Here is a 17,077-nt window from a genome sequence, read left to right as displayed (position 1 = left end):
ACTCATAAGATCTTGTCCAATATTGCGAGCGAAACAACTTCATAAATCGACCTACAGCACAACCTTATTTACAGAAAATACATGCCGCACAATTATGGCCATCAGTCCATTCCAGACATCAGTGCTAGAAATAAAGTGCTAAGATTAAAGAGCTAGTGGATGTTCATCTTATGGCAAATGCTCTATACACATGAACCAGTTCATAAAACATATATAATGTAAAAGATGCAAGTGCAAATTTATATGTACACACCAGGTCCTCAACGCCGATGTCGCCGCGTTGAAGACGGCGGAGGGCTCTTCTTCCTCGACGCCGATCGTCGCCGAGATGACGACGGCAGATGGCCTCCGATCCTCGACGCCGATTGTCGTCGGGTTGACGGCGGAGGACTCCTGCCCCTCGACGCCGATCGCCGTTGGGCTGACGATGACGAGAGGTACCCGTCCTCGACGACGATCGTCGCCGAGTTGACGGCGGAGGGCTTCTACTCCTCGACACCAATCGTCGCCGAGTTGACGACGGCGAAAAGCTTCTGCTCCTCGCCGCCGACCTTCGCCAGACGTACCTGATTGACTGTGTTCTCTCGTAGGCGAGCCCGCCGTCGAAGGTCTTCTTTTGGACAATTTTCGCTTCTGGATGAAGATCTAGCCCTCTTTGAGCCCTTCCTCACCGGTGACCTGCCTCTGTAAGATGATTTTTCCTTTTTTGCCAGCCCAAAAGACGGATTCTTTCTCTGTCTTTTAGAGTCCTTTTGGATAGGGACTGGCAATGAGGGCAAGTCTTGGGGACATGGTCCTTAGGCAAATAAAGAATTCTGACTGAATGAGAGTCTGACCTGGCCTTCTTTTTTCCACAAGAAGGGCAGGGGTCAAAAAGAGATGGCATTTTGGAGTGGAAAAAATGCCAAATTCTGTCAAAAAAAGACAGAACCTTACTTCAAATGATGAAAGACGTCGAAGTAAGTCAAACATTTTCACAAAACTGAAGATTATTTCTGACTAAAATCAGAAAGAAGGGCAGCTGTGTAACCAGAGTTCTTCCTGAAGGAGCCGGAAAGAACAACTGACCTAACTGTCACCCCTGAGGCATGATGGGAAGCTGGGGGTCAAGACTGCCTTTAAAGACCGGGTAGGCCATGTAAATCCATCAAACAGGAACCCATAAATGAGGCCTACAGAATGGTGTTTGTTCCATGAACTGGGTCCTGCTGGCAGGGTGCCAAATAAGAATAAAAAAGCTTGAGCAGCATAAATGAGGCCTCATTTATGGGTTCCTGTATGTATGTATGTATGTATGTATGTATGTGTATATATATATATATATATATATATATATATATATATATATATATATATATATATATATATATACATACATATTACCTACTGGCGGTCGCCATTAGGTAGTTATAGTTAGGATTTTTTTCAATGTTAAATCTCAAAATTCTATTTGGAATAACTTTGGCTTCAGTTGACGAATCTGCCTGAAAGTTTCCTCAAAATGGCCTCGCGGCGCCCCGGTCCTTCCCTGAAAGTTTGGGGGGGATTCGTCAAGCGGGGGCCGAGATAAAAGGGGGGTCCCAAAACGCGTTTTCTCCATGTTAATTTCCATAGGGCGGTCGATTTCACTTTTAGCCCGAACGGCTGAATGGATTTTCACCAAATTTGGCAAAATTGTAGGGACTGGTAGCCCGATGTGCCTTTGCTATGTCTCGAGATATGTGCTCCTGTAGATTTTGAGTAATTTAGGTTAAAAAAAAAATATATATCTATAGGCGCGCCCCGGTACGCGCCCCGGGAAGCGCTCCGGGCGCGCCACGTGAGGTGCGCACGGAAAGCTGATTGGTTCTCGGGTGTCTGTAAACATTCGAAACAGTCCGGATAGGCCGCCATCTTGTGTCTCGGTAAAATCGAGACACAAGAGGTGGCTAAAACAAAGGGGGAAATGACCATAAGGCGTCAGGGATAGACCCCCTCTGACCCCCTAGGTTTGATGTGGGGGCAATAAAAGGGACCAGTGGGGCATTTAAAATATATATTTTTTTTCGTTTTGCGCGGGGGGAGCGCTCGGTGCGCTCCCCGGTGCGCGTACCGGGGAGCGCACTATGAGGAAAAAAGAATGACAGAGTTTTTAAAAAAGAAAGCCTTTTTTTAGAAATTGGAGGTGGTTCTAAAAAGAACTTTTTTCTTTTCTTCTTTTTGTTGTTTTATATATTTTTTGTGTTTTTTGAACATTTTGTACTTTTTTTGTCTTTGCAAAACAGTTTTATATTTTTTTTGTATTTTTTTAGGGGGAGAAACAAAAAAAGGGAATTGAAACTGGCTCAACTGGAGCAAAAAAACAAAAAACCCAAAAAATTAGTTATTTTTGGGGCACTTGTGATTGTCACCTGCAAGGACATTTAGCTTTATGCTCTGGTCACCATAGGCGATAAGCTTGCCACATGCAGTACAAGTGATTTTAAAATCAGAAAATTTTGGCTGAATACAAGGCATCATCTCTGATGTTTCTGGTCCTGATGAAGAGGGTTCGTTTCTTTGGGAGGTGGTCCTTGAAGAATGGGGAAGGTTACTGGCCAGTTCCCTGAGCTCTGCACGAGAATAGTTGTTAGGGTGCTTTCTGGTCATATGACGAATCATGGTATAGTTACCAAATGAATATTTTTTGTTTGGGTTGCCCCTTGAAAGTTCTTCATTGCAGATTAGGCAAGTTACCTTGGCCGCATTCACTTTTTTCTTGCCCTGTGGGATTGAAAAAAACTCCCATACAATGTGTGGCTTGGGCTTGTATGGGGTATTTTCTTCAGGAAACCATCTTCTCCTCCCCTCCTCCTCTTCCTCTTCCTCCTGCTCCTCTTCTTGACCACCAATATAATCTGGAGCTGGTCCTGTTGGTGGTGGTGGTGGTGGTGGTGGTGGTGGTGGTGGTGGGGCAGATGCACCAGCTGCTGCTGCTACTGAAGCCATTATTAAGATCAAAAAGGTACAGAGATGTACAAACAGGTCTTCCTCAGTCAAAGGACAAAGTCAGAATAAGGAAAAAAGGTGGGGTCTTTCATCATTTGGAAAAAAACACTGTCCTGAACCAATGAGAAGTGTTATTTTCAGGTCACAAGACCAGGGGCTTCATCATTATGAAACCAAAACTGTTATGAACCAATGAAAAGTGTTATTTTCAGGTCACATGACCGACGCGCTTACGCTACGCGCCCCGGGGCACGCTCCGGGTCGCGTAGCGTGAGCGCGTCGGATGTTTACGTTGCGCGATCGTATTCGCTCGAGTACTTCCGGGTGCGCCTACGCCGTGCGTATCACGCGGACGCGGCTACGCGATACGTCACAATCATGTTTTCGTTTGCGATATTGGGTCTCACGGGACGCTCCCCGGAGCGCGCCCCGGGGCGCTTTATAGAAGTACGCTCTCCGGGGCGCTCCCAGGGGCGCGCTCCGGGAGCGCTCCAAAAATAAAAAAAAAATTTAAAAAATGGGATAATTGTAGGGACAGGTAGCCCTATTCTGAAGTGGTTTTAAAAAAAATTAACTTTTGAAAAATATGTATTGTGCTACATTGGCCTTAATATATGTTAGAGCCAAAATGTAGCCAAAATGTAGCCCAATGCAGCCCAATGTAGCCCAAAGATGGCCACCAGAGACAAAAAAAAAAATATCCCAAATATCAGCCAGATGTAGCCAAACTGTAGCCCAATGACAGAATGTACCAGAGTGTTCTAAACAACTAGAGCGCTAACAGTCTTACTTATAAAGTGAGACTTATAGTTAGGAATTAGTATTAAAAAAACCTATAAAATTCACTGAAAAAACCATAGGTTTCACACCAGTTAAATTTAGGAATTAGCATTTAAAAAACCTTTGAAATTCACTGAAAAAACCATAGGTTTCACACCAGTTATAGCTAGGAATTAGCATTTAAAAAACCTATTAAATTCACTAAAAAAAACATAGGTTTCACATCAGTTATAGTTAGCTGGAAATTTTACTGTCATAAAACCATTGAAATTCCACGTTATAGTTAGTTGGACTCACTTTAACTTGCGCGTGTAATGCACTGCTGATGACGTCACATATTACATCACTCATGACATGGTCAGTGACATCACTCATGATATCACTGATGACATCATCCTTGTGACAGAGTGATAGACCTCCTTTCACTGTAATGTAACCCATGAAAAACATATTGAAAAATATAAATTAAAACATTTTAAAAAATGGAGATACCCATACCAGTTACAACAACCAATTCAATAATTCCACCATCTATATACACATTTACACATTCATCAACAGTTCCATATAGTCACTCATACATATACTCACTCATCATATGTAGTGATACACCTATTCATCCTGTTACACACCGACAGTCATCAAAAAGTTACTCACACATATACTCACATATGCAAATAAACTAATAAACATCCATTTATTTGCATATACAAGTATACACACACTACAACCTTACTTCTAAGGAAACTTACACATACTTACTCTCTTAAACAATCACTTATAGAAACACATACTTATTTAAACAGGAACTCTTACAATCTCTCACTCTCTCATATACTCACTTATATACATCAATACTCACATATACTAGATAAAAACATATCTTGTTACTGATAAAGACAATAGTGAGACAGTTATTCACTCACTAACACACACATATACACACTCATCCACCCATACAGTCCTGCACATATGCTGTCTTCTAAACACACACAAACAGTGAGTCAGTCACCAACCCATGCAGCCACTTATACACAAAGTGGAACCCTGATACATATATTACAATATTTAAAAGTTACTTGCTAATATATGTTTTCACTAAAATACACTTAATAAGGCAGTTAACCAATCAATTCTTTTTTAAAAAAAATCCATTTACACACTTATTTAACCATTTATTCTTCCATCGTCCTTTACAAATACATATATAAAAAAATATATTTTTTTCAGAAAGACACACATTTACTGGATGGTGTCATCAGTGATGTCATGAGTGATGTCACTGACCACGTCATGAGTGATGTAATATGTGACGTCATCAGCAGTGCATTAAACGCCAAGTTATAGTGAGTCCAACTAACTATAACGTGGAATTTCAATGGTTTTATGACAGTAAAATTTCCAGCTAACTATAACTGATGTGAAACCTATGGTTTTTTTAGTGAATTTAATAGGTTTTTTAAATGCTAATTCCTAACTATAACTGGTGTGAAACCTATGGTTTTTTCAGTGAATATATATATATATATATATATATATATATATATATATATATATATATATATATATATATATATATATATATATATATATATATATATATATATATACACACACAATACATATATATTGATGAGAAGCCACCAATACAACACTGCAGTTGACTTGCCGTAAGAAAAAGCTGTCTGTTATAAAGACCTAAGCAAACAAAAGAGATGATGGACGGAGCGGTGAAACTTTTCAGACACTCACCCCCAGTCACAAATCTGGGTTGAATCCATCATCGTTCTTTAGCTCAGTTCGCCACTCCAGTTCAGACACAGCTATATGCAAATCAGTCTTGACCCTGTGCCTCATGGGAACAGTCCAGCCCGAACTGTCAAGCCATGTCTTCCCTGGACCAAAAACAAGCATGCTGGGACCAGTTTCAGGCTAACAGCCCTCATCAGCCAGGCTAGCTTGAATACAGTGGCAAACTGAGTAAGGGACCCACGTCTGGGCATACCCTACCAACTTAGGGCGCCCAAAGCAAACAAAGGTGATAATGAACGGAGTGCTACACGCGCTGCTATCAACTTCAAACGGCGTTCCTTCAACTACTTCAGTTTTAGCTTCTGGCAGAAACCACAATACTTGGCGTTGTGGTGCTCACATAGACACCACATACAAAGTGTATGCAGGTCTGTCACTGACATATGTCTGCTACAAGACCCACAAGATTTGAAGTCGGTCGACATTTGACCAAGGCATTCTATACTGTTCCACCGACACCAGGTGTCAAAGTAGGTAGAGAAAAAATGACCTGAGGAACCGCTTCTCTGGATCCGCATTACAGCACGGAAAAGGAGAAACTATTGTTGAATGCTAGAGGGGATTTATATGGCTCAACTGACATCATGACAAGGAGTCGACTATTGAAAAATTTCCAGATCCAGAATGTCACCATGGGAGAATTTAAAAGTTAAGGAATCTGCGGCTAGGTGTCTCTATCAGATTAGAGGTTTTGTTTAGTTGAATGAACACAAGAAATGCCAGGCTGGTTCCTACATCTGTGGATTAGCTAGGGAGATCATAATCTCCAGGAAGGCTGTTCTGTACCTAAGTTAAGTAATTTAGGAAGAATAGACCATTAGAAATCAAGCATATTAAGATAAGAAAAATAGAGTGCTGGAGAGCAGTTTCATCTGACTATACATCACTTTCCAAACACGCCAGAAATCCATAACAACCAACTATTAGACACATAATCGCTTCATGATTTCAGTTATCTATATCACAGTTGTAAGTTTAAAGGCATTTAGATTGGACCTCACAGAAATATACATTTAACTGTACCTGTATCGTGCAAGGAAGACTTGAAGCTTTGCAGGAGCTCGGCTCCGTGGCTCTGGAATCACAGATACACTATCCACATCTAACTCCTCCATTTCACTTGCTGTATCCACCTAAATATAAGAGAAAATGCTCATACTATGTTGAAGTCGTATAGAATAGGTCACCTACATTTGCTAATGATGTTCAATGGATACCATATCTACCTGCATATTCTTCAGCTGTTAAATCTCATCCAGTTTCCAGACTGAATCTGGAAAAGCTGAAATAGCACCCCTGCACCAATACGTGGTGCCTTGGCTCCAACACAACTTTGATGCCTCCCTGAATATGACATCACAGAGCATTCTATGGCACCACCCTGGTGCCCTGATGTTAGTTTGTGTTCTTTGTTCCATGTCTTGAGAAGTAAACAAAAGACTTACAAAAGAGACGGGAATGCAGTGCAAAAAAAACTGTGGAACTTTATAACTTGTACAACATTATTCCGCAGAATCGTTAGGCGGGCATGTTTGTGAGTAATTTGCAGGTAGATAGAGTAGCCACCAGAAACATTGCTTGCCAAAGATAAGTTACTTATTCTTCTGATGGATACTTTTACCTGAACATTATTCACCATTAATCAATAACAAAGTGATTACCACAATCTGAGAAGCAGCAAAAAGTTTAGCGGACCCATAAATGAGTACCTTCCCTCAAGACAAAGCTAGAAGTTAAACCCTGAGACAAGGAACATAAAAATCTTGTGCTACCATCTACTGAACAGGAAACCATGGGACATTAGATCTTACTACAAAATAAGGGACATTAACTACAAAAAAAGGAATATGTGATTACCTGTAATCCTAGTTCCAGTGGATCACAGAGAAATTTTAGAGATAAATGTTCTTCGTTGAAAAATAAATATTCTCATCTAAAAAATGTAGAAGGTTATGCTGGCCAATCTTATTTTTTTTTCTTGAAAAAACAACAGCCTGCTTTAATGGAGATGTTGCCAAACAAATTGGTCAACAGAAAAAACGGCTTTTGAAAAAACTGACGGGAAAAGCTAGGGCTATGTAGTCTTTCAGACATGCAGTCATGTAATGCTGGAAAGAATGACACTGCAGTTTTAAGCAATCCAATTCCTCTAGTATTCCTTGATCTCTGGTCAGTGGCAGTTGCTCCACTTCCTTTTTAACAAAGACATAGGATATATGTGCATCCTAAAAATCCTTATTATTTCCACTGGGGAGGAAGGAAGGTTGCTAATAATTTCAAGGGATAGTCCCTTGAAGGAGAACTAGGATTACTAGTAAGTCATTATTAATTCGCTTTGTAGGATCAACAGAAGTGCTGAACAGATATCAGTCCCTACTACGGGCGGTGAAAAGAATAAAGTTAAAAAAAGATAAATGACAAACTAAGCAAAGAAGTTCCTCAGACAGGCACTTAGCATCAGCTCTAGACTCTGAATGAAGAAAATGATGCCTTGTAAATGTGTTCACATCCAGCAGGTAGTTGGCTTACAAATCTTGGCAGTTGGGATATTTCTTAGTGATGCAGGAGCTGAAGATTTACCCTTAGCAGAACCAACTTTAAGTTTGCCAGACGTCTTGGAGGTTTTCTCATAGCACAATTATATGTTGACTATCCATCTAGAGATAGACTACTTTGAAATAGCCAAGCCTGTCAGTAGGGAACAATAGTAAACAAATGTTTGGTTTTCCTGACATCTTTGGGTCTGTCAAAATAAAACATAAGTATTGTCCTGAAGTCTAGCGTAAGGAGAGATCTTTCAGCAAAGGAAAGTGGATCGCAGAAGGAAGTAGGCAAAGAAAGGGTTTGGTTTACATGGTAAACAACATGGATTAAGAGAGAAACTTCATATATGTCCTTGCGATCATTTTGTTCTCATGAAAACTGTCCTCCCATCTGCTGGAACACTTGTCTCCAGAGCAACTATTTGAGACTTCCTCATGTTCATTCAAAAACAAAAATTGTGAAAAGTGTTGCCTAATAACTATGTACTTTTTGCTACCCTCTTCTGAGACAGCTTTTAATAGCCAGGGATCAAGGTAAGGGAATAAGTGAACATCCTACAGATACAAATGTAATCTGATGCAACGGAGCATCTTCATGAGCACTTTGTATCTCATCGGATACAGAACTGGAAGCATCAGCATCGACGGTGTTGAGCATTTATAGCAAACAGGATGTATGAGTGAAGCTTGCTTTGCGTGTGTATGAAAGTAGGCAACATGGAAACCTACAGACACTTATAAGCCCTCAGATACATTCTTCCAGTATTTGTGCTAGCCGTAGTAAATGTATTCAATAGAAGAAATTTGGCCAGGTTGCACAGATCTAACACAAGCATGATTCCACCACTCGTTTGGGAACAATATAGTTTGAAAGTAAAGGTTTTTGCATCTTTCAGGGGGGATGGGGAGGAATTTTATAAACTAGCTACTAGACCAAGGGACAGGATGCTTCAGGAATCAAAGTATTATGTAAAGTAAAACAACAAAAAAGTCCACTTGTTTAGATTGGTGTCCTGCAGGGAGGTGACAAATTTAGGTAGTGCCCTAATAGAAGCCTCTGATTTTGACACCTTTCCACACATCTTTCAAAATGGGCTGGAAGTAGATGAAGAGCAGTAGTTCAAGGGTTGGAATGCCCTGTGAATATGTGCACATCCACAAACTCATATGTGTAAAGGTATTAAATAACTCCAATCTCTTACCATTGTGAAAAGGGTTAGAAATTTACTCCTGGCAATGGCAGATTAAAACCTTTTTCCAAGCCGGAAAAAAGTGGATGTAAGGTAAGTGATTTTGTGATTGTGCAGCAGGTTCAGCATTAAAGTGTGTCTGCTCATGCAAAAGTGGAATTCACAAAACTTTACTAGCAGTACAGGTCCAGGCCAACTTCTGAATTTATGAAAATAATAGAATTGCACGAGTGCAAGGACATGTGCCCAGAGATCCAACTTTGTGACTTTCTTTTTAAAAGAACTGGGCCTTTAATTTACTTGTATGTTCTCAGTTATGCCTACGCACGGATTCTCCATCCGTAAACTTTTATTTAAAATACAGACATACATTAAACATGTTTTCCACAATTACGCCTACTTATGAATAGTTTTGAAAGTTGCACGATAGTTTAGCAACACTCTTTTCAAGTTGCACTTTTTTGTGTTTGTTTTATTTTGAAAGCAAAAACTTGCAGGTCTTGGTTCCATGCTTCTCAGTATATTTGTCTAAAAACCTTTTGTGATCATTGTGAGAAGTTGGCCTGATATATGATGCTCACTAGTTCTAGGGATCACCTTGTATCAGTCCAAACAACCCTTATGATGATTGGTTGTAAGTCAACCTTATAGACCAGCTATCCTAGGAGCGTGGACAAAAGCAGTGTTTAGGCTAAACTCTGAATGGCATGTGAAGCCAGCTGTTTTACCACATATAACCCCTTGAATACCAAGAGAAAGGACACCACACAGGTTGTTATGAAAATAAACAGATATTAATTAACTAACATACACCTCTGAACTCTTTATGAGGTCAGAGGCCTAAGCACATGACAATACTTGAAAGGAAATACGAGTTCGCACAGTATTTACAAGAACGCCTGAGGGGCGCAACAAACCATATACTAAATAAATGGAAAGCGAAAGTCAATCAAAGGAATGGAGCTGTCCTGAGGCTGTAGGATCGCTGGGACCACGCTATACTAACTGGAGGTAAGTAATAGGAGGCCCACGGAACGCATGTGCAGAGTGTGAACTCACACGCGAGATGCATACAATCGGCTGTGGACAGTACAGTTTAAAGAAAAGGTGAGTACTGACGTCCCTGACTAGATAGGACTAAAACGACTGTGGAACTGGACACTAGGAGAGTCAAGCTACCCTTGAGCACCAAAATGCTCGTGTTACCTCACCCACAGGCTGCTGGTGCATAGGTGCCAAGTCGTGTCGGGTTCCAGCGTTGAAGTCTATGGAGCCTGGAGGAAAAGATGCTGCAGGCGGTCAGGCGGAAGATGTCCGGTGCAATCCAAGGGTGGATTGGTGAAGAGAGGAACCTGAAAGCAGAGGGGACAATGTTCAAAGTCACTAGCCAGTGACTGGAGTGGAACCAGGAGTGGAACCAGATGTTGTCGTCGCGATCAGGTGAAGGTGGACGCTTGTCTCAGCAGCCACGTGGACCAGGTGGTGTCTTCGAAGACCAGGATGGAGGCACGAGCTGTCCCACGCAGGCTCTCGCTGTCGGCGGTGTCGTCTCCGGATTCGGGTTCAACAGGCCTTGGCAAAGGCAACCCACGCGGTGAGTGGAAACGGCGTCTGGAGTGGACCAGGAGGGTCCGGGGTGCTCCTCTTTTGGAAGGGAGCAAGGGCCTGTCTGAAGCAACCAGACCAGCAGCAAAGTTGTCGGTGTTCGTCGTCTAGGAGGTCACTAGCCAGCCGGCAAGTGACCAGACAACGCGTCGAGCAGTAAACAGGCAGAAGGGCACCACGCAGATCTCGTGGATGCTGGAGGGCTGATCTTCGATGCAGGAGCTGCTCGAGGTCGGGGCTTCTCAGTCCCCAAAGCACTTGGACGAGGAGGCCTCGGAAGTCGTGCTGGAGCGAAGTGCTGCTTCTTTCAAGATGGCCGGTCCCACGTGTCTCGCCGCACCCACGGGTCTCAGCTCGGCTGCAGATGTGGGTTGAGGTCGGAGAGGTCTGGGAATCCAGGTCTCGTTGGGCTCTGAAGTCTGGATCCTTTGCAGGAAGACGACAAAGGGAAGTCGCGGTACGCTGATGGTGCCTGCAGATGCAGGGTGGACACTCCTTGCCCACAAGGGAGATTCCCTCTGTCTTCTGTGGAGTAGAACGTCGAGGTCCAGAGTTTCTTCTTGTGAAGTTGATCAGGATAATCTAATTTTGAATGGGACCAGCTCCTACCTTTATCCGGCTAAAGGGGGCTGCGACTAGGTCCCTCCTCTGGGTGGGACCAGGAAGGGGGGTGGTTACACCCCCTTTCCTTTGTCCGGTCCTGCACCAGTTCTGGGGCTGAAGTGCCCCAGGAACTGGTTTGGACCGGCATATGCACAGGGACACCTTGTGTGCCCCAGGCATGTCTCATTCCTTTCAGCCCTGGCCTACCTAATACACAAAATCCTGTCTGGGGTGGTGCTAGCACCTCCCAAGGCAGGAAACCCTTTGTCCGAGCCTCCCTCGCTGGAAGGACTCCCAGCAGCAGGAGGTCAGACTTGTGTCTGTGGTGGAAGCATCTGTTTTGTGATGCTGAGGCTCGAGTTAACTTTAACCGGGGTTCACAGTTACATCCATGTCGTGTCCCTCTAGAAGGGTGGAATGCTAACCCCGTCACCAGAATTGGCGAGGGGTTAGTATTCCAATTCGTAGGACACCTTACTCGACATGTTTTGATAATGCGATACCAAAGTTAGCAAATAACCACGAGGATTATAAAGCACTTAAGAGTATATGGTACGCGTTATCATGGAACAGCTATTAGGACTTGATTCCGCAAGCTGCAAACGGGCTCAGCTCATGCCAGAGCACCATCTCACATAATTCCAAGCACTCTGCCTTCAGGATTGTTAAGGCCTGCCATAGGAGTGACTGATCGGAATCTATGTGTCCATTTTAGGGTTAGACATAGGGATACTATATCTAAAGCATAGGGTGATTACACCACCTTGCCCCAGCTGTCGTGCAGCCAGTTGTGTCAGATTTGGGTGGCCAGCCAGGGGTGGCATAATACATGCTGCAGCCCCTGGTAGGCCCTGGGTACACCTATGCCCTGGGTACCTAAGGTATGCTGTACAGGGACTGATAAGGTGGCCCAGTACCCATTGGTAAATGCACCTAAGGTACATGCTTGTCAATTTAGAGAGAGAACAGCTAGGCTGTGGGTCTGATTAGCAGGCCCACAGCCAGGGAAAGTCGTAAACCAGTTAAGCAAAAAGCAAAAATCGGGGGTGACCATAGGATTGCAGACCCCACTCTCCTACATAACCCCCCCCCCCAAACTTAGGGACATTAAACTAACCTTGAACAGGTGAGTCTTCTTTGCTCTAAGTGGAAGTACCTAGAGAGACCATCTGCATTACCATGGTCAGTCCCTGGGCGGTGCTCCACTGTAAAGTCCATCCCCTGTAGGGAAATGGACCACCTAAGAAGTTTGGGGTTTTCACCCTTCATTTGATTTAGCCATAAGAGGGGCTTATGGTCGGTCTGAATCTTGAAGTGAGTGCCAAACAAGTATGGCCTCAACTTCTTCAGGGCCCAAACCACAGCAAAGGCCTCCCTCTCTATAGCTGACCAACGTTTCTCTCTAGGGGCCAGCCTTCTACTTATAAAAGCAATGGGCTGGTCATGACCATCAATATTCAGCTGAGAAAGAACAGCTCCCACACCCAACTCAGAAGCATCTGTTTGGACAATGAATGGCTTGGAGTAGTCTGGACTCTTGAGAATAGGTGCAGTGCACATGGCCTGCTTTAGGTCATCGAATGTCTTCTGACAGCTAACTGTCCACTGAACTTTCTTTGGCATTTTCTTACTTGTCAGGTCATTAAGTGGAGTCACAATGGTTCCATAATTTCTGACAAATTTCCTATAGTAACCAGACAGGCCCAAGAAAGCTCTGACCTGTGTCTGGGTGGTTGGAGGAGCCCAGTCCTTTATGGCCTGTATCTTGCTCTCCAAAGGTTGAACTTGGCCTCCACCTACAAGGTGGCCCAAGTATACAACTTGACTCTGCCCTATCTGGTACTTGGTAGCCTTGAGAGTGAGGCCTGCCTTTTGCAGGGCCTCTAAAACTTTCATCAGGTGGATCAGGTGATCCTCCCAGGTGGATCTAAAGACAGCAATATCATCTAGATATGCTGCACAGAGGTCATCCAGCCCAGAGAGAACTTGGTTCACCAACCTTTGAAAAGTGGCAGGTGCATTCTTCAAACCAAAGGGCATCACCACAAACTGGTAATGACCCCGTGGGGTAGAAAATGCTGTCTTGGCCTTGGCATCCTCAGCTAACCTGATTTGCCAATAACCAGCTGTCAGGTCTATGTACTCAAGAATTTGGCAGAAGCCAATTTATCTATGAGTTCATCTGCTCTTGGTATTGGATGGGCGTCTGTCTTAGTGACAGCATTGAGACCCCTGTAGTCTACACAAAACCTCATCTCTCTCTTACCATCTTGGGTGTGAGGTTTAGGCACTAGAACTACAGGACTAGCCAAACGGCTCTATGAGGGTTCAATGACTCCCAATTCCAACATTTTCTGTACTTCTTGTTTGATACAGTCCCTGACGTGGTCAGGTTGCCTGTAGATTTTACTCTTTATAGGCAGACTGTCACCAGTGTCCACCTCATGTGTGCACCAGTTTGTCTGACTGGGTGTCAGAGAGAACATTTGTCTGAAGGATTGAAGAACCTGTTTACAATCCTCTTGTTGATGTTCAGAGAGGCTGTCAGAAAAGACCACACCATCTACTGACCCATCATCAGGGTTCTGAGTGAGCAGGTCTGGGAGAGGGTCACTCTCTTCCTCCTGCCCCTCATCTGTAGCCATGAGCAAGCCCATGTCTTCCCTGTTGACAAATGCCTTGAGCCTGTTCACATGAAGTACTCTGTGAGGGCTCCTGGGAGTTCCAAGGTCCACCAGGTAGGTGACCTCTCCCTTTTGCTCAATAATGGTATGGGGTCCAGACCACTGCTGGGGCCACTGGCTCCAACACCCACACCTTCTGTCCTGGGTGATACACAGTCAGGACAGCCTTTTGGTCATGCCAAGCTTTTTGGAGTTCTTGGCTGGCCTCAAGGTTTTTAGATGCCTTCTCCATGTACTCTGCCATCCTGGAGCGGAGACCAAGTACATAGTCCACTATGTCCTGTTTAGGCTTTTTGAGAGGTAACTCCCATCCTTCCTTCACAAGACACAGGGGTCCTCTTACAGAAATGAAATGAAATGAAATTTGGGACTTATATAGCGCATGGCTGCCCGTGAGCGTCCCAGCGCTGATATTGCAGAACTACTGAGGGGGAAAGACGGGGAAAGAGAAGAAGATTATTGCGGGAAGAGGTGGGTTTTTAGGAGCTTGCGAAATTTCAGCAGATTGGCCTCAGAGCGGAGGTGGAATGGCAGAGCATTCCAGGAGGTGGCCGCAGTGACCGAAAAACGGCGTCCTCCAGTCCGGGCTTTTTTGATTTTATGGACCGTGGCTAGATGGCCTTGAGCTGAGCGAAGGGGCCTATTAGGTCTGTATGGAAAGATCATGTTTTTTTATCATTGGGGGCCCTAGATTTTGCAAAGCTTTATGGGCCGTGCAGAGGGCCTTAAACTTGACCCTTTCGCGGATCGGCAGCCAATGTAGTGCCTTGAGGGCAGGTTTAGCTGAGACCCTGCGAGAGGTCCCAGTGAGAATCCTGGCTGCGGCATTCTGTGTTCTTTGCAGAATGTTGATCGTGGATTCCGGGGCAGCAAGAAAGAGAGCATTGCAATAATCTAGTCTTGATAAGACTAGTCCTTGAACAAGCAATTTCTGAGAGGGTCCTGGAAGTAAAGGGAGGATCTTTCTGATGGAACGCAGTAACCCCACACAGGTACCGGCAGTTATTTTCGCTTGCGTTTTGAGGGAAAGGTCCTGTTCAAGCCAGAAACCTAGACTTTTTAATTCTGTCTTGGGTTGAGGGAGAGGACCTAAGCATGCTGGCCACATGGCAGATGGAAGAGAAGATATTTTGTTTCCCAACAGCATGAGCTCAGTTTTCGAACCATTGAGCTTAAGCCTTGAGGCGGACATCCATGCATAAATACCCTCTAAACAGTCATGGAGATTTTTTACCTTGTCCTCTTCCAGGGAGAATGATACGATCATTTGGGTGTCGTCAGCGTATGTGACGGCTTTTATCCCAAAAGGGGAGACCACGTCATCCAGGGGGGCCATGTATATATTGAAGAGTGTAGGGCTCAATGAAGAGCCCTGGGGGACCCCACACTGGAGAGGGAGAGTGTCGGATCGCACATTTCCTTCACAGACCTGAAATGTTCTGTCTTTTAAGAAGGACGAGAACCAGCAAAGGGCTGTGCCTCTTACACCCACACCGGAGAGGCGTTTAATGAGGGTTTTGTGGTCCACCGTATCGAATGCAGCGCTTAGATCCAGGAGGATCAGTAGCACTGATCCTCCCGAATCCAAGATGCATCTTGCCTCTTCAACAACCTTCAAAAGGGCTGTTTCCGTCCCTTGGCCTGGGCGGAATCCTGTCTGAGTGGGTTGAAGGAGGTTGTTGGTTTCAAGGAAGGCAGACAATTGCTTGTTAACTACCTTCTCTGCTATCTTACTTAAACCAGGAAGGAGTGAAATTGGGCGGAGGTTAGTCAAGTCTGTGGGGTCCATACCCGGTTTTTTATGCAGGGCTTTAACTATGGCATGTTTCCAATTAGGGGGAACCACTCCCTGATTAAACGAAGCGTTAATAAGATTGGTGGCCAGGTACGAAATGGTGGGTCCAACTTGTTTGAGAATGTGGATAGGTGCAGGATCATTGGGGGAACCACTTTTCAAGTCTGAAAGGGTTTTTTCAAAATCGTCCTCAGAAAGTAAACTGAAATTGTCTAAAGTAGGGCCACTGACAGTGACTGATGGGGCAGTCAGGGGATTGTCATCGTGTAAAGGAGGAAGTGACTGTAGGATCTTGATGATTTTATTTTGAAAGAAACAGGCTACTTGGTTGCATCTGTCAGTTGTGGGTTGTTGGTTTGGGAGGGTGTTGGGTAAAGTGAGGAGCTCTTTAACTAAAAGGGCTGTAACCAACCTCCTTCTGTGGGACCTCTCTGTAAGCAAACAGAAGGCAGGGTAAAAGGATGTCCCATCTTCGCCTAAGCTTTTCAGGTAACCCTTTTATCATCCCTTTGAGGTTCTTGTTGAACCTTTCAACAAGCCCATTGCATTGTGGATGACAGGGGGTGGTGAACTTGTAGTTGACACCACACTCCTTCCACATAGCAGTCAAGTATCCTGACATGAAGTTTGCACCTCTGTCAGAGACAACCTCCTTAGGAAACCCCACTCTGGAGAAAACTCCAAGTAGGGCCCTAGCCACAACAGGAGCTGTAGTTGTCCTAAGGGGAATAGCTTCTGGATACCTGGTGGCATGATCCACTACCACCAGTATAAATCTGTGCCCAGATGCTGTTGGGGGGTCCATTGGTCCAACAATGTCAATCCCCACTCTTTCAAAGGGTACCCCCACAACAGGTAGTGGTATAAGGGGGGCCTTTGTTGTGCCACCTGATTTGCCACTGGCTTGACAGGTGAGACATGAGCGACAAAACTCTTTAGTGTCTTCAGACATATGAGGCCAGTGAAAGTGTGGGGCAAGCCTGTCCCAAGTCTTGTTCTGGCCTAAGTGACCTGCAAGGGGAATTTCATGGGCCAAGGTGAGAAGGAAACCTCTCAGAGACAAGGAGATGACCAGCCTCCTGGTAGCACCAGGCTTGG

The 17,077-nt window shown here is 44.3% G+C and overlaps 1 protein-coding gene across 1 annotated transcript in view; it reads right to left on the bottom strand.

Moving 5' to 3' along the window:
- The window catches only part of TSPOAP1 (TSPO associated protein 1), a 2,768,302-nt gene that overhangs the window by 1,317,218 nt on the left and 1,434,007 nt on the right, over positions 1-17,077 (bottom strand). Inside the window, exon 24 of the mRNA XM_086954028.1 lies at positions 6,583-6,692. Coding sequence (XP_086810154.1) covers positions 6,583-6,692 — 110 coding nt within the window. The remainder of the gene's footprint in view (positions 1-6,582; positions 6,693-17,077) is intronic.

The sequence above is a fragment of the Lissotriton vulgaris genome, chromosome 2_1 (genome assembly GCF_964263255.1).
Source record: "Lissotriton vulgaris chromosome 2_1, aLisVul1.2, whole genome shotgun sequence".
NCBI classification, from domain to species: Eukaryota; Metazoa; Chordata; class Amphibia; order Caudata; family Salamandridae; genus Lissotriton; species Lissotriton vulgaris.
This window is presented reverse-complemented; position numbering and strand designations above follow the sequence as displayed.